The following is a 23942-nucleotide window of genomic DNA, read 5'->3' as shown; positions in this document are numbered from 1 at the left end:
TGCTAAAATCTACACACTTAGCACAGCAAAGAAAAATTAAATAATCCTGAACAGACTGACAATCAAAACATGGAAACAGCAGAAAACAACCAAAAGGGAGATATCTATAGTGAAAAAAACAATGTATTTTTCTTTTTGTTTGAACCATCAAGCACCTTAATCTCTTCCTGAATGCAACTACTATCCTCCGTTTCCTAATGGATTACATTTAAGATTAATGTTCCACACACCTGCTCTTCTTTCCTTTAACCTCCACTTTCATTCCAAGTATCTCTTTTCTCACTCTGCTTCCTGCAGGAACAGGATAGCTCAAATCCAGAAAGAATTTATTAGGATAGCTCCAATGCAAGAAGAATTTATCACCTATCAGTAAAGTACTTTCCTCAGGTATTAACTCCTAATAACTCCTATGACAGCAAGTTTAATACAAATCAAATAAAAAAATGTGTCTCCAAGTGGACATTCAGTTCAGTTCACAGTGCTGCAGCCTCTTCTACACCAGTATAGAGATGTTCAAATACTTTCAAGAGAAAACTTGTGGGGAGAGGTTGTTAACATTAATATCTTCTTATCAACTGATTTAACAGCTTGGTCTTAAAAAACAGATTAAGGATATGACAACTACACTAATACAAGAACACTATACTACAAAATGTTTTTCATTTAAAGATATTATTCCTTAAATGATCGATGTAATCTTCTGAAATCTCAATCTAGACCCTCCCCCAGCATGCCTGATATCCACAGCAGTCCATTTATCATCTGCTAATCACCTTCCACTTAAAACTGTCTCCCTCCCCAAAAAATGACATGACAGTTTTTTCTTAAAGTCCCTCATATCTGAAACATTACACCAGATCTCAAATTTCTCCAAAGCAAACAGCTAAGCTTTACAAGGTAGAAAAATAAGCTTTACAGTCTTCTGTAAAGCACTATATAAACCTACAATATGTAAGTGAACTACTTAAAGAACTTGAAATTTCAAAGATACTGTAATTTCTATTTCTAGTGAACGAAGGTAACATGTTAAAATAAATTCTGCCAAAATTAAAGTCAGAAACACCAATGGAGAATCAGAGACTTAAAGATGATAACATTATTCAGTATATATTTTTTTATTTAAAGGACTGAAAGTAACACTGTTCTTCATCTCACTCTTCAGTCTATTAAAATATCCAAGATAAGTGAGTAGCTGATATATTCTGTGTAAGACCACAGTTTATCTCTGACAAGTCATCATGATGACAAGAGACTGCATTCTAAATAGTAATTACCCTGCATTTTTATTCACTCAGAGAGAGATTTCATGTCAGATGTGTCTTTACAGAGCTTAACTCCATCTCCAGAATACAGGACTACTAATGGTACATATGTGACACCAATACCAAAAAAAAAAATAATCTAAACAAAGCTTACATATTTTGTTATTTCAGTTAGAATGGAAAAAACAAGTAATCTTAATATATCCATTCTACCACACTTACTCTTCTCAGAGTTGGTTGCTAAATCAAGTGTAGAGAGTTACATACTTGCATTAACTTTGAGCCTGTATCTTACATCCTTGCACAGCTTTTTGCAAATAGTCTTATTTATGAGGATATCAGATTTGGGCTTTAAGCACATATCCTGTTTCTTTAATTATACATACACAACAGATACCTTATTTAACCCCGTTTAAAAATGTGATGGGACTATACAGTCACCTTTTTTAGGCTACTTAAAAGATTAGAAGACATTTTTAGGCACCCCTGAAATTTTGCCAGCTGTTTAGTAACCAGCAACAAAGTGACTCAGCTACTCTGCCTGCAACACTGCCAGGAAATTCTATTGCAAGCCAGCCAAAGCACTTTTACCTTTATCAGAGTACTGGCTCTCTAAGGCATGGAGATCAGGCAGCAGGTGCAAGCAATTGATGCAGCAGTAAGTAAAGAAATCCAACACCACGACTTTTCCACAAAGGTCTTTGTGAAGAGAAATAGGACCTTCGGTGTTTAACCATTGTAGATCTGGAATTCAGAGAACAGTTAGGGGAAGGGTAGGGAAAGGCAGACACTTACACATGATTTGCATACCACCACACAACGTTCCTGGTACACTGAACTTAAAAAACAAAGTTCAACATCCCTTTCTACACAGATAGAAAAGCAAACCAAAAGTCTTATATTTATCCAAGTCATCCTTATGTTCCCCAATTCTTCATAATTAGTAAATGAAAATAAATATTATTAACACAATTTAATGTAATATAAAAGTTAATATATTTAAATAGGCACCTTTTAATTGAAATTACATGCAAGCCTCAGAACAATTTTCATACATTTTAAAACATAATTTATATTAATCAACCCCTAACAATGTTATAAGGGTAACAATTAATTATTAAAACTTACATAAATGCTAGCAAACTAAAAAATTGCTAAACTCAATGATTCTTCCAACAGTTTTGTAAAGATCTAATTTCAGAGATGACTTAAATATTTTGTGTTTATAGTTTTGATCTTGACTTTTAACTTTGAAATTACAGATATAAATTAATCCTTACATGGGAAGAAATACAACCTTTTCAGATATACCCGGTAGCACTCCTGGTCATTTATTTTAACCCCTTGATATGAGACATGAAATCTTTCTTTTCTCTGTGGTAACAGATATTCCTCTGATCCCATGAGAAACTGGTATCAAAATAAAAAATAAATAACCTAGAATATGGTGTGCCATTATTATCACATTTATGAAAACAGCAGGCGTGAAAAGATTGATGTGATACAATGCAAAGCTGAACTAAATTTTTGAAGGCCTATTTTTTAAAAAAATGTACGCTGACTAATCTAAAAATCTTCAGAACTTTCACTCCAACAGTTTCAGCAAGCTGTTCTTACTGCCCTGTAAGTTATTGCTGCTGAAGTCAGCAGGAAGCTTGTTTTCTATTTCACTAAGAGGATTGATCTCTGCCTCCATATATTATTAGACATAAATGAATGCACACACATTTAGATCTGGTGACAATAATAATTTATCAAGTATAAGCATTATTTCCACAGTATAAGTGCTTTACAATTTACTTTTTAATAGAAAAGGTTAGGTTATTTTACAGCATCGCTCCTCTTCACTAGAATTAAAATACCTTTCATAAAAAATACTGGAAATTAAAAATGTTGACTACCTATTTGAGCTCTTTTTAGAGGAGAAAACAAGCTTTGACACAACACAGAAAGTGAAACAATATTAATGACAAAGGTGAAAATTCAGGGGCCCAAATCTAGGCAGAACGAGCATTCACTTTGCTCCATTGGTTAAACATCAGAATTCATTCCCATGATACACATGTGATTTTAACCCTGAAGTTCACCAGCTGAGCTCTCTGTCTTGCAGTCAGATGTGAGCTCCCACAGTTGCAGAGAGCCTCGCTAAGGTTAAAAGGACCTTGAGCAGGACTTGCAAGATCTTACAAGACCTAACCTTTAATTTCACACTTAGCATGGGAAGAGATACAGAAACGCGTGAAAGGGAAATGGGCACAGTGCCGAAGGAGGATGACATATCCAGCAGTTTGTATTATCGGGGACACAACAGTTGACAAGCACGTTTAAATTATGGGAGAGAAAGCTGGGAAACATCCTAGGCGGCTGCAGTGAAACCACAGGAGCTCAGGAGAAAGCTGCAAGAGTTGGTAAGGTCCTCACTATGACCAGAGGAGAGAGGTATCAGTGCACTGTACAGAAGGGAAAGCTTTTTTTAAATACAGGAAAAAAAAAAAAAAGTAAATTAGCGACGCTAGCAGACTAAGAAGAGAGGCTTTAAAGAACGGGGTTTCGCAACCATTAGCAGGGCGAGCATTTATAAAGGGGGTCTTCTTTTCTTGCCCCTCACTCCTAGTGTTTTCAGGAGCGACATTTCCTATAAGTAGAAGCGCCTTTTAAAGAAGTGGCTAACGGGCCCATAACTACACGGCCCTGGCAGGCGGCGAGACTTCAAGAAAAACTCCACACGGTGCGCGTCAGGGCTCAGCCACCTCCCCGGGGGAGGCCCTGCCGCCGCGCGCCCGCCGGGCCCGGGACACCGAACCGCGCTCCGCCGCGGGGCCTGACGCGCCCGGGCCCCGCCACCCACCTCCGCCGAGCTCGGGCACCGTCAGGTCCCGCTCCCGGCCGTCCATCTTCTTCAGGTACTGGTAGACCAAGTTCTCCTTCTCCTGGGGAGTATCGGCGTCGAGCAGGGCGTACTCCAGCTGGGTCTGGGCGGGCAGGAGCCCCGCCAGCCCCCCCGCCGCCATGACGCTTCTTGGGCCAGCCCGCCGGCACGGGCCGCTGTTTACTAGCCCGCCGCTTCGCCGCCGCACATTCGGCACCGCCCGCAACGCGGGGGAGGAAAGCGGTAATGTAAAAGAAAAAAAAAAAAAAGCACAAGTACGCACTAACTCGTCTGTCTTAAAGAGGAACCTTCTCCTTTATTTCCTGTTTCTACATAGTTTTGATATTTACAGAAGCATATTCGTGAGGAGAATCCCCACAGCCGTGACTCAGCTCAGCAGATTCAACACAGCCTGCTTTCCCGCCCAGTTACATTTTATTTGTTAGTGGAATAGATGTGAAAATCGAGCAGTAGCGGGACAAAACCCAAACAAGGCACAATAATTTAAACAGTGGGATTTTTTCGGGGGGGGGGGGGGGGAATGCTGTGAGAGAAGCGGAAAGTTGAGCAACAGCCGCGGTGACGAAGCTGCGGAAGCGGATGCGCGGCCGCGGCGGCGAACGGCTGAGGACAGGCGGCCAGCCGCGCGACTCGGTGCCCGGGGAGGGAGGGGAGGAGGCAGCCGCCCACCCGGGGTACCCGCGGCGGAAGGCAGCGGGGAGGGAGGCAGCCGCCCTCGGTGGCTGAAAGGAGGGAGGCAGGCAGCAGCCGCCCTCGGTGCCCGCGGCGGGACCGGAGCTGGGGCCGCTGGTGGCGGGGAGCGCGGTCCCTCCCGGCAGCGCCGTGCCGGTGTCGGCCTTCACCGTGTGGTACTTCCCGGTAGCGAGCCCGTAGCTGAACTCTTCGTCGTTTTCTTTTAAAATCTTTCAGTTGCCGGGGAGCGGGGCGAGCTGGGCTTCACCTTCCGCGGCCGGGTTGGGTGCTGGCGGGAAGGATTGTCGAAGGGAATGGCTCACCCTGCAAGTCTTTCTGCGTCTTACAGACTCGGGTTTTATTTAACAAGGGTAATTACAAGCATTCAGAGAGACACTCATTAAATTATTTTTTAGGATAGGCTCCACCATGCTTCTGTCCCATTACGGACTGCTGTTTGTTGTGTGGCCCAGCGTTGTTTTTTTAAAATGGAGTTCGGGTGCTTTTCTTCGGATAGTGAGGGGGGAAGAGAAGAGGGAACATACTAGTGGAAGGAAAGGTAGATTTGTGAACTGTTGTTTAAGAGAAAGGAGAATATTTTGTGTGTTGCCATGTCTGAAGATGCTTTATTGGAAGAGGACATTTGGGAGTACAAATCCATTAGGAAGCAAAAGTATCAGAGTAATTCAGAGAGCATGTCTACACCTCTGCAGAAAGTAAGTGATGGCAAGTGCAAGCCAAAAAGAAAGAGAAATAGCAATAAAAAAAAATCTGTAGAAAAAACTGATACACTTCAGAAAACCCAGCGATCAAGGCCAAAGCAGGATGTAGATCAGTGTAAAGATGACAGTAGCGTGCACTCCCAGGAAAGCGTGAGTAGCCTGACGGAACAGAGCTCACAAAACGCAAAACCTGTTCACGATGGATACTGTCCGAGCTGCCAGATGCCTTTCTCTTTGCTATTGGTTCAGACACCTCGGTGGCATGTTGCTGAATGTTTGGATACACCAGGATCCATTGAAAAAGGTATGAACAGAGTGAGAAAAAAGCCTTAAGAGGTAAAGGCTTCTCACCTAATGTTGCTGTAAACTTTGGTTTTGATATTTAGTGCAAAGTCTGACACGGTAGTTGGTATGATTTTTAGAATGTTACTTCTGATGATTTATCAGTATTATTTTTGTTTGAGATTTTTGGTTCTTTGTGAAGAACATAGAAATCTGGCATGAAAGTCTCAGAATCTAATCTCAAAACTTTGTAGAATAATAAACATTCATGGTTGTTTATCAAGCTTCAGTTTTAGTAATTTATTGAAGAAACTGAAGGTCTATCTGCCATTTTAAAATAACAACCTGTTTCAATTACTAAGTCACTGTCAGAAAAAAAATCTCCTTCAATTAAGAGGCTGCTACTTTTGACACCAAATTTCTTTCTCCTTAGGTATAAATTTTATTATCCTGTATCCATGTTGCTGTGTGACTTGTTCTGTTGTCTATGGACAGTTGGAAGCTCAAATCAGTCTGTTAGGCTAATTTACTTGAGTTAGCCCCTGATCCAGTATGCTTTAGAAATTTTATACAGAATTGTGCATGAACATTCCCGTATCATAGGGCAACGCAGGTTTGTTTTGAGTTCTGTAACGAGACGAAAAAAACCTGACTCATCCAGTTGCTAGTTTCATGTGGGGAAATACTGTATCTGAACAGATCCAGGTATCTAACTTATGTTCTTAATGCACCTCAAAACTTTTGAAAAACAGCATGCAGTCAGGAAACTTGAGTAAAGGCAGTTTAGGTAACACACTCACATTTCTTTTTATATCTTTGTAACTTTCCTTGAAGTTTCTTCCTCAGAGCAGTGAAATGTGAGTCCTTTAATCCCGATTTTGGCAGTGGTATTAATTTAAAGCAGGTGTGTTAACAACACCTCATTTCCATCTCTTACTCCCATAATTAACAAATGAAAAATCTTTTCTGCTTGAATTATGCATTCACCTTAAAATCCTCAAAAGTTAGGCTAGCAAACTCTCTACAAAAAAGGTTTAGGGAACAGCCACAGATTTTTTGCTGATGTCTTAATCCTGAGTGCTTTTTTCACATAAGTAAATACATGACTTTTTTTTTTTTTTTAAATTGAATGTGTAACCCAGTAGACAATTTGAAATGGAGTTTCAGGTTGATTCAGAACTGAGATTTGGTTTGTTTTGAAACGAGTCTACTGGCCTTTTCTGCTGCTATTGCTTTGAACTCATTGTTTGTATGTGAGACAATTCTAAACTAGAAGCCATATGATTATATTAGCACAGCACTGAAACAGGGTTAAGTACTCTTGTTGTTAGAGCGCTGTATTAATTCAGGCGTAGTGCTGTATTAAATAAATATAAATATAAAAGCAACTGTTTGGTTTTAGGTTGGATTCTCATTTCTAGCCAGCTCAGGGCAGGAGGTCTTGGCAGCTTGAAAATTACTTGTGTATTCTGTCTTCCAATAGCTGCATTTATAAGAAAAAGCTTTAAAATTGTGTGTCATGTGTGATTTTTCTATTTTAATAATTATGCCAACTATATTTGCAAATATACTAATGTTATTTCTCTGTTTAACTCTTTTCCTAGAGTGTCCTGATGGTTTACTGTGTACTTCCACCATTCCATCCCACTACAAGCGTTACAGCCATTTTCTACTTGCAGCAAGCAGGGCAGGAGATTATGTCGTAAATTCTTCGACAAACACTTTAGAGAGGAAGATGACATATTCTACTGTTGCAAAGCCCAGCTGTTTCCCAAGTCATGTAGAGGAAATCTCACAGAATGAGAAACCATCTAATAGTGTAAAAAATGTACTGAATGATGACTGTACTTTGGTGGTACAGGGTTCACCACAAATGAAGTCTCTAAATACAATCGGTGGAAGTACTTCCTCTTTTACAGGTGTTCAAAAGCCTCAACAGACATTTCGGTTTACACAGACCACAGATAGTAGTTGTAAATTTGAATTTTATGACTTTGCATCCTCTCAAGAAAGTGGAACAGGAGAAGATCTGTGTAGTCAGAAAGATACATATCAGCCAAGTCTACTACAGTCGAAAGCAGACTTCAGTGACTGTGAAATTTCTTATTCTCCACTGAGTACTTTTGAGGAAAGTGAAGAGGAAACTGAGGAGGAAGAGAAGAAAGTAAAAATATCACAAAATAAATTATTCAAAGGCTGGAACTTTGAAGATGAAGAATCTAATTCTGTGGTGTTTAAAACATTTGATGGACTTCTCTTACAGCAGAAGCCTCAGTATGAGGATACCAAAATGGGAAATTTTATAATTAAAAAAAACCACTGTGAGAAAGTAAATACATCAAACTATCTAGATCACAGTGTAAAAACTGTTTCTCAGAGTCACATGAACAGGAGGTTCTCTAATTCAACATGTGTAGATAATCAGCATCAGCAAGAGGCGCTGGCCAGTGGGTCCTCTTTTCCTTTTAATTGCGAGGAGGTTGAACAGCCAGAATTTATTCCCTCTGCTGCTAAAGCAGGTAACACAGAGTCAGAAGATACTGATGTTTGTGCTTTGGATTCTGCGTGTGTGAGTTTTACTGAGACATCACCACTGCTAGTCAGAGATGATGCTGGGTCTTTTCTGACACAGAAAAGTAATGTTTTGAGGGACCCAGGTAACGTTTTAACTAATTCAGATAAAATGACAGCCAATGCAACTGAAAAAACATCTTGCCAGGAGAGTTTGCAGTCAGTAGTAGAGAAAGAAGGCAACCTTAATACAGCTGCTGTGTGCTTTCCCAGCCCCATCTCTAAAACAGAAACATCTCTTTCTTTAGCAGACTTGAATGCCAAATCTAGTTCTGCCAAAGGACTCAAACAAATGGACATTGGTGTTTTCTTTGGGTTAAAACCCAAAGTAAAAGAGGAAGGCAAAGGAGAGATGTGTTTGAGTGAGGGAAAGCAGATACCAAATTCAGTAACTCCCAATGGAAAGAGGCCTAGACAGCCAAAAAGGAAAGCTGAAGGGTCTGTGGAAGATGTAGAAGCAGTTATAGAAAGTTCAACTATAAATGGAGCCTTTGCAGATATGAGTTCTGGTGGCCAAAAAAGGTGGAGAAAAAAAATTAAAGAATTATCTACTACAGGTGAAGGAACAAAAAAAGCCCACTGCCCTTTCTACAAGAAAATACCAGGTAAGAGGTAACTGTTGATTTTTGTAGAGGTTAACTAATTTTGTCTTGAGTGTTAATTTTTTTTTTCTAATTTTAGGCTTCAGTATTCTTCATAACCATTCAGACTGCAGCTCATAATGAATTTTCTTTCCTCCATCTAAGTTGGTAAAATCTTCTGTAGGTGCAGATCTTGAAGGTGATTATGCAGAACCAGAGTCATCAATGGCTGAAAATAGTGAAATAGTTATCTCAGGAACATTATTTCAAGGACGACTTCTGAACATTTTTAACAGAGCAGAAAACATAAGCAGTATTAAAAGATAGATCCACTTTCTTAAATGATTGTGATTATGTCCCTTGTTAATATTCACTCCTATTTCCTAAATTTAATCTTTTACATCAGTTCAGTGGTGCCTGAAAATAGAGCTGTTAATAGCAATTGTTTCCTTACATGAAGTTAAAAGAATTGAGTTTAATTTTGCATATAAAATTAAGTAGTATTAGAAATGATTTACTACAACTGTGAAAACAAAGAAATGAAAACCAAGCCGGAGAGTTTAGTTAAGGAAACAGCCAAGAATTTCTCAGGATCTCCTCCAGCAATTGCATAAATTACAGGATGATGGATCAGCAGCCTAAAAAGCTTCAAATCGTCACAGTTCTGTTTACCACTGAAGGACTGTCTTAGTGTTGGGTAGATACTTGAGGAAGTCAAGTAGAAATATATTAGTGATCCTAAGTGCCAAGCTGCTGCTTGAAGACTGAACTGTAAGTCTTGGTGGGGCTACACCAGTATCATGAGTTCCATGGGCTTAAAGAATTTTCCATATATAAAAAATGTGAAGCGCAGACTCCTGTGCCTACAGTGCAGTTTTAAAGTTGCTTTGTTATTTTCTGTATTAGGTAGAATTCTGAATTTTGTTACTACATTTGAAGTATATTTTGCTGTATTTTCTGTGTTGCTAATGGTACTTATTTGTTTCTATGGCTTAGTACATTCAGACTCCCTGAAGTTTTGCATCTGGTACCTTTCAAACACTTGAGGATTTTTTGGTTTGTGATTTTTAATTAGCAGACTGCTATGGTTTTTTGGAGTTACAAATACATGATGTTCTAGCCTTGAGTAAGTAGAACTATTTCTAGAAGATTTGGGAAATTTGAGTTGCATAAAAAGGAAAATTATTTGAGTGCCACCAGGTGAATTAGTTCTGTGCACTATTTGGTGGTTTTCAGAAACTGTAACCCAATTTGAAAGGACCATTTGTCAGTATTTTTGAATTTTTTTTTAAAAATTACATTTGCAGAGAAAAGGACTATCTTCTATATGGCTGTCTTTATGCAACATCTTTATACAAGCAGCACTTCATTGAAAGCAGACAGTGGCAAATTGGTCACATTTCATCTCGAAGATGCATTCAAAGACACCAGATTGCTTGCTTGAAAGTTATTTGGTAGCATGTTTTAAGAGGAATATTAAATGTAGAATAATTGAAAAATTGCAGTTTGATCTCAAAATGCATTTTGTTAAGCTGTGCTTATCTTTCGTGTAGGGATGTTGATTTTAGATTTTAATCTGCATGAACTTTCAAAAATACTGTCTGAATGCAGATAAATGTGTTTTATTTGCTTAACCAGTTGCCATCTGTGTAGAATGGAAGCTGAATAACAGATACTTGGGAGGCCTGTGAAAGTATTTGTGTGTGGGCACTTGGTTAAATTTTTATTTTAATAACGGAAAATCTTTTTTGTGACTGTCGACCCATGCGCAAACCATGCTCATCTTTTAAATGGCTTCTTCAACTGTATGCAGTGTAACTGTATTCCCTTTTCATTTGGAAGAAAGGAAAAAGAACAAAAGGAAAATTTAATTAGAAACTGGTTCTGAAGTATGCATGTTTATTGACTGGCTTCTCTTCCCTTTTTGCTGTAGGAACTGGTTTTACAGTTGATGCCTTCCGGTATGGAGAAATTGAAGGCTGCACAGCTTATTTCCTTACTCATTTTCACTCTGATCACTATTGCGGGCTAACAAAAAATTTCATGTTTCCAATCTACTGCAATAAGGTAAGGTTTCCAAGATTACTAGATATTATCAAATCCATATGCAGCCAAAATAATTTTTATACTGATGAAAGTAAATAGAAGATCACATGTTCCATTGTTGGGTCATTTAGGAACAGTGGATGTCTATAGGGGAATCTGGGTTTTCCTTGTAAGAAATTCTTACCCTGATTTGACTGACAAAGGAGATTAGTGAAAGTTCCCTGTCTAGATACCATGAAAAAATTCAGGTTTAAAAAGATCTCTAGAGGTTATATAGACTGATCTCCCGTGCAGTGCAGGTCCAACTTCAAAGTTAGATCAAACTGCAGAGAGCCTTTGTTGGTCAAATTTTTGCAACTTGACTTGTAGCTTGTTCTTTCTGTGTGCATTGTGGAGAAGAATCTGTCTCCATCTTCTCTATAACCCTATTCAAGTGATGAAAGTCTGAAATTAGATTCCACTTAAGCCATCTCTTCTCCACATTAAGTAAATGGAGTTTTAGCCTGTTCCTGTGTGTCAGGCTGCTGAATGGCCAAGGGTGCCATTAGCTATCATATGTCCAACCAACTCTTCTTTACTCGTAACATGGTAGGGAACCTTGCTTAATCAACCCATGCAGAACCTGCATCAAAAAAAAACTATTTCTGATTTACTCTGGAAGTCTCCTGGAAAACTTGTGTCCTGTAATGGCCTTCCAGTAGGTGTTGGGGTGACTGCAGTCCTCTGTGATAAGATCCAGAGCCTATGACCTGGAAAGTTCTTCAGTTGTTTAAAGAAGGCTTTACCCGCCTTCTCTCCTTGGACCTGACAATCTATAACAGATGTTATTCCCCTTGTTTGCCTCCCCTTGATTCCAATCCATAACCTGTTGACAGGCCTTTAAAAGTTTGCTTTTTTAAGATGGCTTTTTTCAGTTTGCTTTTTGAGAGGTGAAATGCTACTGAAAGGCTTGATTATACCCAGAATCTCATAGTTTCTCTCTAAGCCAGACAGTCTGGCTTTGAGAGCCTTTGTTTCTAAAATAAACAGAGGCTTTTTTTAGATTCTGTTTCTATTCCATATTAAATCCTTTCCCTGTTACAGATAACTGGCAATCTTGTGAAGAGCAAACTTCGAGTCAAAGAACAGTACATCCACGTGCTGCCGATGGACACAGAATGTATAGTGAATGGGATCAAAGTGTTGTTGCTGGACGCCAATCAGTATGTGTCATTGCATTTGTTGTGGAACATTTGTGTGTATAGAATATTAAATAGCTGTACAGATACAGTTTATGTTTTCATGATTTTTAGGTTCCAGTGGATCTGAAAAATAAGTGTGAAAATACTTCACATTCCTAAATTTACTTGGTAACAGCATTTTCACTTCAGAATTGTATTAGGCATATAGAAGCCTCAATTTCTTGCAAGTAGTTAGCTTTTGAAATAGGTGAATTATCTGTGAAAATGGAACTTAGACTTTTTTGATAATTTTATTTTAACTTTATTTTATTTGCTTGTAATGAGTACATAGTGTTAACCACTCATGGATTCAGAATTTTTAAGCTTGTTGAAAGGTTGAGTGATTTTTCTAGTGGTCTGGACACTTCAGTTTTTGGTGTCTAGTTGGGAATGTTCTAGATTTGATTATCAGATATGTTAGGTTACTGTAGCTTCAACTGAAGATAGTGAAATCTTCAGCTAAAGTAAAATGTGGAACTTTGGATCCTGGGCCAGCGTTTTCAAAACTGAACTTTAAAGAAAAACCTGTTGAAATCTGCAACAAGGCTTCTACTGGATTTGGTGATAAAGGGTGAGATTTTTGTCCATTATGCTGGCACTGTGTGGTAATGCTGGATTTATAGTTCGGTAGCACCTGACTTCCAGCTCTGTGCTCTTGCCATTCTGCCTCTTAGTACCTTATTTGGCTGTGGGATAGAGGAAAAGTCCTTTCCCTGAAGTATATATTGAAATACAGCACTGTGTCACAGCTGGTTTGAATATTACTTACTGTAGGATTTGTTTATAGTTGGAGAGATAAGATTCCATGAAGCCCTTTGAGAACCCTTTCTGGGAATGAAGGAAGCCTTGTTGCTTATGTAATTTGGACACTTCTCATTTTTCCAGTTTGATTCTTTACTTCAATTTAAAAGGCATATAAACCTTAGGTACAAAGTTCAACTTCTTGGAGGGTTCACCAATTCTGTCATTTTGGCTTTGATTCATGCCAGTTTTTCTCTTTTTTGAGATTTCCTTTACCCTTTACAGATGATTCATGTCCAAAATAGTCCCACTATGGTTTTCCAGTCTGAGCTTTTGCCCTTCAGACAGCTTTGGCAAGGAACCACAGAAGGTGCAGTGAATTTGCTGTGGCCAGTAAGAGAATTATATTTATAACCAGGGAAGTCTGGAGAGAGGATGATGTTTAAAATCTGCAAATAGAATTTAAAAGGAAATGCTTCAGTAAGTCCTGCAGGAATGAAGATGCATCTGCAGTAATACAATTCTGTTTCTTCTGAATAAGAATGCTGCTTCTCTTTGGTGGGCTGTTTCCCTTTTGAATCAAGTAATACAACCTCAGAGATTGCAACTGAGAGATTGCTGCATCTTTGTCATACCTAGAAGAGAGCATCCCCAAAAGGCAGTTAATGCTTCATTACTTTACTGTTGCTGTGTTTTTTTCTTCTCTCTGTCTCAGCTGAGCTTGTAGATGGCCATAAGATTAGCTTCAGAGTTCCTTCAGAAATCAGGAATTTCTAGCTAAATTAGGCTGCATAGTTGCTGTGATTTGAAATGCTGTTCTGCACACCTTCCTACTACTGAAGAGTGGTATATCTCGTAAGGCAATTTATCAGTATAGAGAACTAACATAATTTCTATGGGGATTTTTTTATTTGTTTCAGTTGTCCAGGTGCAACAATGATCCTTTTCTATCTGCCCAGTGGAACTGTTATTTTGCACACAGGAGACTTCAGGGCAGATCCTTCTATGGAGCGCTACCCTGCTTTGATTGGTCAACAAGTCCACACCCTTTACCTTGATACCACGTAAGTTGTGTTGTTTTTTGGGTTTTTTGGTGTTGTGTTTTTGTTTTTTTAATATAACCCCATTTTGGTTTAGTAAGACTTTATATAAACCAAATGTGTGTATAAATGACATTACTGTTTTAATACTTGTTAGCTCTATTTAGTGTTGAACAAGGCCAGATATTTATTGAAAGTCCATGTATGCCTAGCTTGTTCATTTGTTATGCTGTTACATGACAAAATAAAAGTGGGTGGTGGAAAAGATGCTAAAGTATTTGCTGAGATGACCTTATTATTTATAAGTGGTATTAAATTCTGGGTGTCAAAATTCATACACTGAGTGTTCAGCTCTAAAACAAGAGGTTCATGGAACACCAGTTTGATGTGGATTCAATTCTATTATGAAAAGGGGTGTGGGGGAATTCAAAAAGTGAAAGAATGACAAGCGGTTAAATTAGTTGTCCAGATTTTCATTAGATCTTTCTCTGACTCATGTATATAAAATGGTTTTTCTGTGTATGATGACTAATGCCCAGCTGCAGTCTTTTATTTCTGTTTCATGTTTCTGTGAATGAATAATGCCTTATGTTACGGTTTGTGTGCATGATAAAAAATAGATATAAGGATGAAATTAGTACGTGATACAATTATCCAGTTTGAAAGAGCACTTGGTATTTATAGAGAAAAAATGCAGAATTGAGTGTCAATGTTGGACAAGTGAATAGTTGTAGAGAAAAGATTGATCTAAATGTAAATTTTATTGCAACAGTTTCATCTGGGCATCTCAGTGAATTCTAATAAACAGGTTTCAAATAGACTGAAATTATGTAGAAGGATATTTTTTTTGCTACTTTGTTATTGTATGCATGCAGTTTTGAGAGCCTTGGTGGTAAATTCTGTCTTGTGTAATGAAGTGTGTATCTTGTTTCCATGCCCCAGATACTGTAGCCCTGAATACACGTTTCCTTCTCAACAAGAGGTTATCCAGTTTGCTGTCAATACAGCCTTTGAGACAGTGACTTTAAACCCACGTACTCTAGTCGTCTGTGGCACTTATTCTATTGGAAAAGAAAAAGTTTTTTTAGGTATGTAAAGAAAGTGTACTGGATCAAGTAACTAAATATCTGAATTTGTGTTAAAAGACCTTTTTCTTGAAGATACAAAGTGTCGCTTAGTCTTGGTGGTCAGATACTGTGTAAAGAAATTGAAGATACTTAATAATCTTACTGCTAGTTTTTTAGTTTTCTAATCAATTTCTGAAAGAAATATTTTTCTGCCATGTTTACAAAACCCACAAACATACAGAAGGCCAGTTTGGATACTAAATGAATGAACCTGTTTAATTGATTGTGGTGAGAAAATTGCTGATGGCAATTAAAAAAACCCCATAAAGTCTTTATGACATTTTTGCTGTTAATAATTTAATGTTGTCAAGAAACAGCAAAGGGATATAAATAAATTTCTGTTTTGCTAACAGTTTTCCTTCTAGGGTTATATTACGTATTTTCCTAAATATTTATAGTAATCAGTTTTAATGAAATCAATTTTACCGAAGCATTCCCCAAACCAAAACACATCTTTTCTGACTTAATGAAAATCTTGTGTGCCATGCTTCACTCTATTACAGCATTAGGAACAACATGATTGCCCAGATGTATACTCTAGAGCAGGCAGCTGTGTACCATTTGTGCTTTTGAGTATACTTAAAGGCATCAATACAAGACTTACACCAAAATTTAGTCTATCTTTAAGGTGGGCTGTTTGTTGCATATTCCAAAAACTGCACGTTTCTGGAATCTTTGAAATAGATAACCGGTTCACCTCAGTGACATTCTGCCAAAGAAATATAACTTAGAATTTATCCTTCTCTTTCGTGTCATACGCAATTCTGCTGTTAAAATGTAGGAGCCAGAGTTTTTTAACAGCCATTACAAGTTTCTCATCTTAATTTTAGAATATGAAACAGTGTATCCTGTTGAATATGGATTTTTTTTTTCAACAGTAGAAATGATCCAGTGCAATAATTAGGAATATCTCCAAAACAGTCAAAAAAGGAACTCTCATAATTTTCATTATCTTATTTCTTCCTGATTAATCCTAAAGCAATTGCTGAAGTTCTGGGCTCAAAAGCAAGTATGTCCCGTGATAAGTACAAAACACTGCAGTGCTTGGAGTCGGCAGCTATTGATTCCCTCATCACTGTGGACTGGGATGGGACTTTGCTTCATGTTCTTCCCATGATGCAAATTAATTTTAAGGTAAGTTCAGAAAATATACTTTGTTGATTAACCTGCTGGCTAATCTTACTGTTGGCTCCTCCCAACAGTGTGTGTTGTGTTTGGTGCTTTTTAACCTCTTGTCAGATCATATTTATTTAGTAAAGATTTGACATGTAGCAATACATTGAAAATGAAATGCAATTAAACATTAATATCTGTCTCCAAACATGATGCACAGAAACTGTAATTTCTCTTCAGTGCAGAGCTGCTACAAGATAAGATGAGGTTTGTTCAAAGGCTTGATCTTTGCAGGCCTTTTTGAAGTAGATTTATGTAATGACTGCAGGATCTGTCCTATTAGCAATTAATATATTGTGACATGGAGTCCCTGTTTTTTTCAGCCTGTCTTTTACCTGGTATGATGTAGGAAAAGACTAAAAGGATTTTCTGCCTGTGACTCTCTCTGTTTTGAGGCAGCCCATGAACAAAGCCAACTTCTAGTCTAGTGGTTGATAAAAAAGGAATAGGGTTCTCCATGTTCCTCTTAGTTCAGTTTCCATCTATTTATAATTATATATTTTAATCTTTTAAAAGAATATTCTCTCTCCTGTGTTGAAGAGCTACATGGGGATATGGATACTTGAAAGTCAGTGAAGACTCACACATAAACTAGTACACACAGTGAGTGAATTGAGGGACATCTCATATATACACATTAGTTTTTCCACACACAGTCTTCTCTGATATTTGCAGCAAAAACAAGTAAACCAGTTTATTTTAAGACGTTTCATCTAAGTTGACTTCAAATGCACATCTCAGTTGAGATTTGAGACAGCAGGTTTTTGTTGTTGAGAGTTTTTATGGGAATTTCTTAGTTAGGAAAGATGACTAATTCCTGGGGGGAACGTTTTTCTAAATAGACTACAAAAACCAGAATGGCATTTAGGCAAAGCAGCAGGCTCTAGATTAAAGGTAGCCTGGAAGAAATAAAAAAAAACAGTGGTCGCTTACGCCTTACAGACTTGGATTCATTTTCCTGCTTTGCTTCAGGCCTGCTGTGCCATCTCAAGCAAATCCTTCAGAGCAAGATGGTATTTAGCTGCAGGACCAGTCAAGGTCAGAGTTGACCTAAAAAGGAGAAAAAGAGGCTATACAGTTTGGATGGGAGCTGCAGGAGATGGAATTTAATATCTTAATGTTTTAATGTTGTTCTATAATCTTTTCCATGGTGGGGCAGAAAATGAGTAATGGAAATATGCATGGATTTGTTTTTAATATGTTGTGTTGTCTTAAACAGTAATATATTTTAGTTTCTTTTGCAGATTTTTTTGGTGGTTATGTGATTCTTCTGTCATGTGTCCTAGTGTGTACGGAGTACTCGTGTGGTTGGACTTTTTCAGGCAGAGGGTGTGATTATACCACAAGGGTGTCTAGAAAGCTTTACTTCTCAGAGAGAGGCAGTTGTATCATGTGCAGGGTCTCATCTCTGAGAACAGGAGGTTCTAGACAAATCTACAGCATGCCAGAAGCAATGCCTGGACCAGGAAAGGGCCAGGAAAGATTAAGTCAGTGGTGGACAAGAGTCCTGGTGTAACAGCCACGGCCCTCTGTGCTGTGTGAAGTTGTTGGAAGGTGGTCTTATGCTGTCATTAGTAATTTTGTGCTCATGTAAGGTAGGTGTGCTAGGGAGACTTCCAGGGTGCTAAACATCTGATGATGCCAGTAGTTAGATGAATGCACAGGTAGAATGTAGTATCAGTAAAATGTGGAGAACGTTACATGCTTGAAGATGAGTTCATATGTTATTTCTGCTCCAGCAGCGCTAGTAAACATGATCTCAGAAAAGACAATATTTTTAATAATAAATTATCTGATCACTTATAATCTTGTTCTAGTTAAGGAATTATGAATGGTACCATCCTGTTTTTGCAGACCATGTAAATGTTGATGTCATCATCTCCAGTTGCATGTTTTTGTCTTGTGCTGGATTATACAGGTTTTGTGCTGAATTACTGGCTCATTACTGGGAACGCCAGAATTTTTTAGTGATCCTCATCACTAAATGCCAGTGCCTTTGTTATCTTCTGGGTCTTTCCTACCTCTTCTGTTTTATTTGATCCCCAGCCCTACTCAAAACCACAATCCTACTTCTTAATTTGGGCTAATTTCCTGCTTGTGTAGTTTCAGCTGCAAACCTACAAATCCATGAAATACTTATGTGAGTATTCTCAGTCAAAAGCTCATATTCAGTCCTTATTTAGTAAACCAAGTACATGTGTGATCTTGTACATCAGTGGCCTTTTTAGTAGAATGCAAATATCCAAACCCTGATGGTATATTATAGTATCTCCTAGAAGCCTCAGTTTTATAGCCTTTTTTGCCTGTTACACTCTTCTAGGAAAAAAAGAAACCTGTCTGTGCTCCCAGCCTGATAGTTCTAAAGAACCGTATGTGTGGTTTTTCTGCTTTTTATTACTGAAAAACTTCTCTGATGTGTTTCTAGATAAAGAACAAAAAAAAGCTGCATAAGCTACATATGCATACCACAACTGAAGCCTACTTTGAGGTAACTGTTGATAAAACTGTACCTGCCAAGGAAAGCTTCCATATTTCTTCCATAGCTGACTGCTCCTAAGACTAAATCTGGATGCCCCCAGCTTTCCTTTCTACCCCAAATAGAAAGGAAAGGAGTTCATCGTTTTGAGATACTCCTACATATGCTTCCTTGTTAGCAGGCTTTCTGCTGTGATCAGGGACTTTTTATTTCCTGATCACTGAGTCTCCAGATTTCTGGAAAATTCTATAAATTTTTTTTATAAAATTGATATTTTTTGGAATGCATATTCAGGAATTTTAGAAATAATTTTGCAGTCTCTATGTTGTGAATATTTTTTCCTTTTGGTGGCAATGTGCAGCTGTTTAATTCCAGTTTCAATGCTATCTGAAATCTGCTTTTCTCTGTGTTGATTTTCAGGAGTAATATGAAGCATGATTTTCCATTTTGGAGTCAGCTGTTTTATTATTTGTGAACAACTAGCTTAGCTGTTCACCTATGATTTATAAACACTGCATTGATTCAGCAAAGAGTGTCATTCACCTAAAAGTCACAGCCGCTTAGAAAAGTACAGAAACCTCTCTCTGTCTTTCCCCTAGTTACCAGAGTTTAAAGACTAATGTTGGTACCTTCTGTCTAGAACTGAAGCAAACAAAAATGAATAGTGACCATAGCTGTATTGAATTCACCATGAAAAACATGTGGATCAGTGAATGTTTTTTTGACAGGTTGAAAGATGATTTTTGTAAACCCACAGCATCATATGTGCTATAGCCTAGATTTTCTCTTGGCCAAAGACTTGGTGACAATAACTTATGGTGCATTTCTCTTTTCTGCTTGAGCTGTCTTCTGTCAAGATGTACACTTTCTGTACACATGCAGCCATGCTGAGGGAAACTGTGCCACCTGACTTGTCCATCACATTTTTTATCTTCCAATGTGTATTTGAATATCGAATTCTGGTCAATTTTCTATTACTGCATCAGAAGTTGTGTCCCTTGCAAAATCTGATGAAGAAACAAGTTCAAATTTGAGAAGAAAGCCTAACTTTTCTGCTTTATAAATTCATATAGGTAGTCTTGATCTGTAGTTAGGATGAAAGCAGTCCAGTTTGTAATATTGACTACCTGGTTGGGTATCACTAGACTTGATGTATTTTATCCAGGCCTTATGACTGCCCTCTTGAGAAGAACCAGTACTTGAAATGGGTGTTTGGCTAAGATGTGTGAAGTCTGAAGGGTGAAACTAGAAAGAACAGGACATAGGGGATCAGAGGCAGCGAAAACAGAGTGGCAGAAGAGTAAGCTTTTTGTGTTGTTATATTACTGTTTGTTTCGGTGGGGTTCTTTGTTCATTTAGGGGTTTTTTATGTACAGCTCTGGCTTTCTTGAGTTTATTAGGACTTGCTATCAAAGTATTCAGGTGCTGCCTGGATCAACAGTGGGGTGACATGCTGTAGATTCATGTTCTGGATATTCTTAATGGATAACATTTAAATAATAAAAAATATTTATACTTTTTATATGTGTGATATTTTAATTAAAATACTTACAAAACCAAAACATTAAATTGCTGCAATATTGCAAGTGGATTTGATATATGAAAAGGAAAGATTAAAAAAAATTCAAAGAGATGTGGTACTTCAATATGGTTTTACTCCAGTAAAATACAGGGATTGCTGCATGTACTGATGAATAGCTGTTCTTGAATAAGCCAAATGAGTTTAAGTGGTGTTAGGGCTGATTGTAAATTAACTATTTAATCACATTTGAGTCTTCTCCTACCTGATGGAATCTGTTTGCATGTACCGCTGACTTCAGCAACACTGTAGATAACAGACTGTCATGGTGATTGAAGGAGGTTGATTTAGCAATGGAATATATTTTCCATTTTAAAAGGTGAAGGTTTAGAACAGTGTTGGCTAAAGCAATAAAAGAAGAAATTGGAATGTGTATTTAAAGTGGACCTGTTATGAATAAACAGTATAGTAATTATACTGTTAATGGAAAGAGGCCGTCTTTTCTAAAATGTGTGCATGATTCTTTTGCAACAAACAATTTTTTTCTGACAGTCAAAAATTGAGCCTTCTGCCACTTGAATATGCAGTAGATTTCCCGAGAACTGGGGTCTTCAGGTCTGTGCACCTCTTCTATGTTGCTTTGTTTAACTCAGTAATGTCTTGTACTATCATTGAGATGAGATTTTCAAAAGTACCTGTGATCGAAATGCATAAATAATTTTTTATGTCATTGAAATTGCATCCTTAATGTGAATGTTGCACACTTGATTTATAACATAATTTGAAAGCAGATTAGCGTTGCTTAATATAATTATCATTGTATTTGAAGTACTGTATTTAGATTTCATTAGAGCAAGGGGAGCAAATACGTGAATTATTACCTTAAGCTATGTTAGTCTTCCTAAAATGAAGTGTGAAGGAGAGTTAGACTGCTACAGTTGTGTCTTTAATCTAGTGAAGAATGAACATTTGCTCTGTATTAACAGTCATGGCAGCTAGCCACAATTCCTGTTGCTGAATGAAACATGTGTTGTGGTAGGTTTTTTGTTGTTGTTCTTTTATGTGCTCCGTTTGATGGATTCATTAGTTTGCTACTGGACATTGTACTGAAGGTGCTGTTAAATGTGGCAGTGTCACAGGCAGCTTTCTGCTTCCCTGCTTAATAGTTTTCAAGTATCTGACAGGTTAGTTAGTGTTCCATCATAGCCTATCCATACCCCTCTCCCCACCTATACAAAATAAAGTTTATGATTTTGAATTCTGTAATCTCGTAGGGCTTTTAGATGGAGAATGTGCCTTTAAGATTTTATACAAGACACATGAAAATGATTGTCTATTTTTGGTTTGAAATAACACTGACTTCACTTTATCCAGGAATAGGATTGTACATTCCTTATACTTTTCTCTCATCTTTTTCCCAATCCTAGCTTAAACAACACTGAAGGCTAACTTAGCCAACTTGGAAACTTTTTCAAGTTAATTTTTTTTGGAGTGAAGAGATGAGAGGTGGTTTCCTTCCTGTCGTGAACAGAGATGTGCTTAGTGCTCAGAGCAGTATTCAACTCATGCACTGGTTTGCTGCAGTTTTTGGGGTAGTTCACTTAATCTCTCAGGGCTTCTGGACGCAAGCAGATGTCAGGATGTCAGTGGCACTTTAAATCAATCAGATGATTTTGCACTGAAGGAGGCTTTCACCATCTTTTATCATCACTCAGATGCAAGAGTGCTGACCTCCAGCTGAGAGGAGGAAATGAATGACTTGGGGGAAAGAGCTATAAGAAGATGTGATCATGCCTTATGTGTTCTGATCTGTAATGCATAGCTGTTAATATGTGCTTATTCAGATGAAGCAATTGAGATCCTAAGGTACCAGGTGCTCTGCAAATATAAATATTTCTCATTAATAATTTCAAGGCAGATGGTATTTTAAATAAAAAAGTTTGTATCAAAACATGAAGATAAAATTTAGTCTGAAGTTTCTCCATCATGAAATCTCCAACCTTTAGACTAATGAGCTATTTAATGGGATTCAGTATGTGCTATATTCTTTTCACAGGGCTTGCAAGATCACTTGAGTAAGTTTTCTGAGAATTTTGATCAAGTTCTGGCTTTCAAACCTACTGGGTGGACCTACTCTGATTCATGCCTTTCTCTGGTGGATATCAAACCTCAGACAAGAGGAAAGATCACCATATATGGTATAAGAGTGGTAAAGATTCAGTACATTTAGTTTTGTGTAGATGGTTTTCATATTTTTATTCTGGAAACTCCTACTGTTCATTGTAACTAGTACTTTTTCTGATAATTCATTGAGAAACTGAACAGATGGATCTCTCCAGGAGAGATATGTGAACTGAGTAATTGAGAACACTGTAAATGCAGTGTTTTACATATATTTTGCTCCTGTCCTCCTCTTGCAGATAAAGACTTCTATCTGATATATGTAGAGACTTCAGAGGTGAAATTTTGGCCCAACTGATGCTGATTGCAATGCAGTTCTATAGATTTCATTCCATATCTTACTCATTTGTGAGACACTATGCGTCTTCCTCTCAGTTCTTATTGGTGGGTGGAGTTGAATCTTTTAACATTAATTTAACCATATACTTGGCATTGCTCAGTTTGCACTGATGCGTGATTTGGTAATGAATGCAAGGTAATTTTTCCAGAAGGAAAACCTGGGTTTTCATTTTACCTTAGCTATAAACTTCAGATCTCAAATATGGATTTTAAAATATATTATCTAAAGCATTTCTTAGCTGGAATGCTTGCGAAAGTATTTTGGCAAGAAGCTAAGTAGACTGACAGATTGCTGTGATTTGTTTCATTTCAGGGATTCCATACAGTGAACACAGCAGTTACCTGGAAATCAAGCGTTTTGTTCAATGGTTGAAGCCACAGAAAATCATCCCCACTGTAAATGTTGGTGACTGGAGAGCCAGAAGCTTGATGGAGAAGCATTTTAGAGACTGGATGATTGAGGGCAGTAAGCATAAATAAGTGTGAGGAAGAATGTATATTTCAAAGGAGGTAGGCTGGAGTGGGAATTGTGCATTCCTGTTAGTTTTATTTAACTCCTTTTTCCAGAGAGCTTTCTTTAGGGAGGACTAAGCTCCCATTCTCCTGAGAAAGCTGAATTTCAGGAAAAAAAAAAAAAAGGCACCTTGCTTTCTTATGTACCCACTACTTATTTTTCCCATAACTTAATAACTTTTTTGCAAATGCATATTTCATATTATTTTTATTTTACTCCTTTTTTCCTTATTCTTAATTTTCCTCAGATTATGGAGATGCCCAGATGTATAATGCTGGGGGAGAAACTACTTCCAGGTTAATAATTTCTGACAAGAAAGTATTGTAATAAATGAGACAATGTTAAGCTTATGTCACATGCTGTCGATGCTGGCTTCAGAGAAGCTTGTTTCATGAGGGAGAACTGGCTATTGTGATTTAAATCTTGTAAACAAAATTTACTTTGTGAGAGAGGATTGGCTCAGGCTCTTGCAGCATATGTACTTAGGAGATTGATTTTTATAAACGATGTTGCTACCTACATTCTGCTCAAGATTTTCTGATTTTTATTATTATTTTTTTTAAATAAAGAACCTACATGAAGCCTG

The 23942-nt window shown here is 37.7% G+C and overlaps 2 protein-coding genes across 4 annotated transcripts in view; one reads left to right on the top strand and one right to left on the bottom strand.

The window, feature by feature from the left end:
- NHLRC2 (NHL repeat containing 2) overlaps positions 1-4281 on the bottom strand; it is a 35111-nt gene extending 30830 nt beyond the window's left edge. Inside the window, exons 1-2 of one of the 2 annotated variants that reach the window (XM_074907784.1) lie at positions 4111-4281; positions 1854-2006 (exon numbers count right to left, since the gene is read on the bottom strand). In XM_074907784.1, the coding sequence (XP_074763885.1) occupies positions 1854-2006; positions 4111-4273 (316 nt within the window). In that variant the 5' untranslated portion in view covers positions 4274-4281. The remainder of the gene's footprint in view (positions 1-1853; positions 2007-4110) is intronic. The other variant, XM_074907785.1, reaches the window with a different exon arrangement.
- Positions 4282-4730: 449 nt separating this feature from the next.
- On the top strand, positions 4731-23942 carry DCLRE1A (DNA cross-link repair 1A). Of its 2 annotated transcripts, none has more exons than XM_074907782.1 (9): positions 4731-5850; positions 7433-9004; positions 10914-11047; positions 12110-12228; positions 13908-14051; positions 14970-15115; positions 16134-16288; positions 22379-22520; positions 23156-23942. In XM_074907782.1, exons 1-9 carry the CDS (start codon positions 5436-5438, stop codon positions 23320-23322), a joined length of 2994 nt encoding a protein of 997 aa, XP_074763883.1. In that variant the 5' UTR covers positions 4731-5435; the 3' UTR covers positions 23323-23942. The 2 variants fall into 2 exon arrangements, with proteins under 2 accessions (XP_074763883.1, XP_074763884.1); XM_074907783.1 differs by having other exon boundaries at positions 22379-22531.

Source organism: Athene noctua, chromosome 5, assembly GCF_965140245.1.
Source record: "Athene noctua chromosome 5, bAthNoc1.hap1.1, whole genome shotgun sequence".
NCBI classification, from domain to species: Eukaryota; Metazoa; Chordata; class Aves; order Strigiformes; family Strigidae; genus Athene; species Athene noctua.
Note: the sequence above shows the minus strand (reverse complement) of the source record. Positions and strands in the feature narration are given on the sequence as shown.

What these genes read in the sequence shown, in the direction of transcription:
- DCLRE1A (XM_074907782.1), top strand. Translation starts at nt 5,436, where the DNA reads ATGTCTGAAGATGCTTTATTGGAAGAGGACATTTGGGAGTACAAATCC. An exon ending in ACCCTTTACCTTGATACCAC is followed by an intron (nt 14,052 to 14,969) that starts GTAAGTTGTGTT and finishes TCCATGCCCCAG; the next exon opens with ATACTGTAGCCCTGAATACA. An exon ending in AAAAGAAAAAGTTTTTTTAG is followed by an intron (nt 15,116 to 16,133) that starts GTATGTAAAGAA and finishes TTAATCCTAAAG; the next exon opens with CAATTGCTGAAGTTCTGGGC.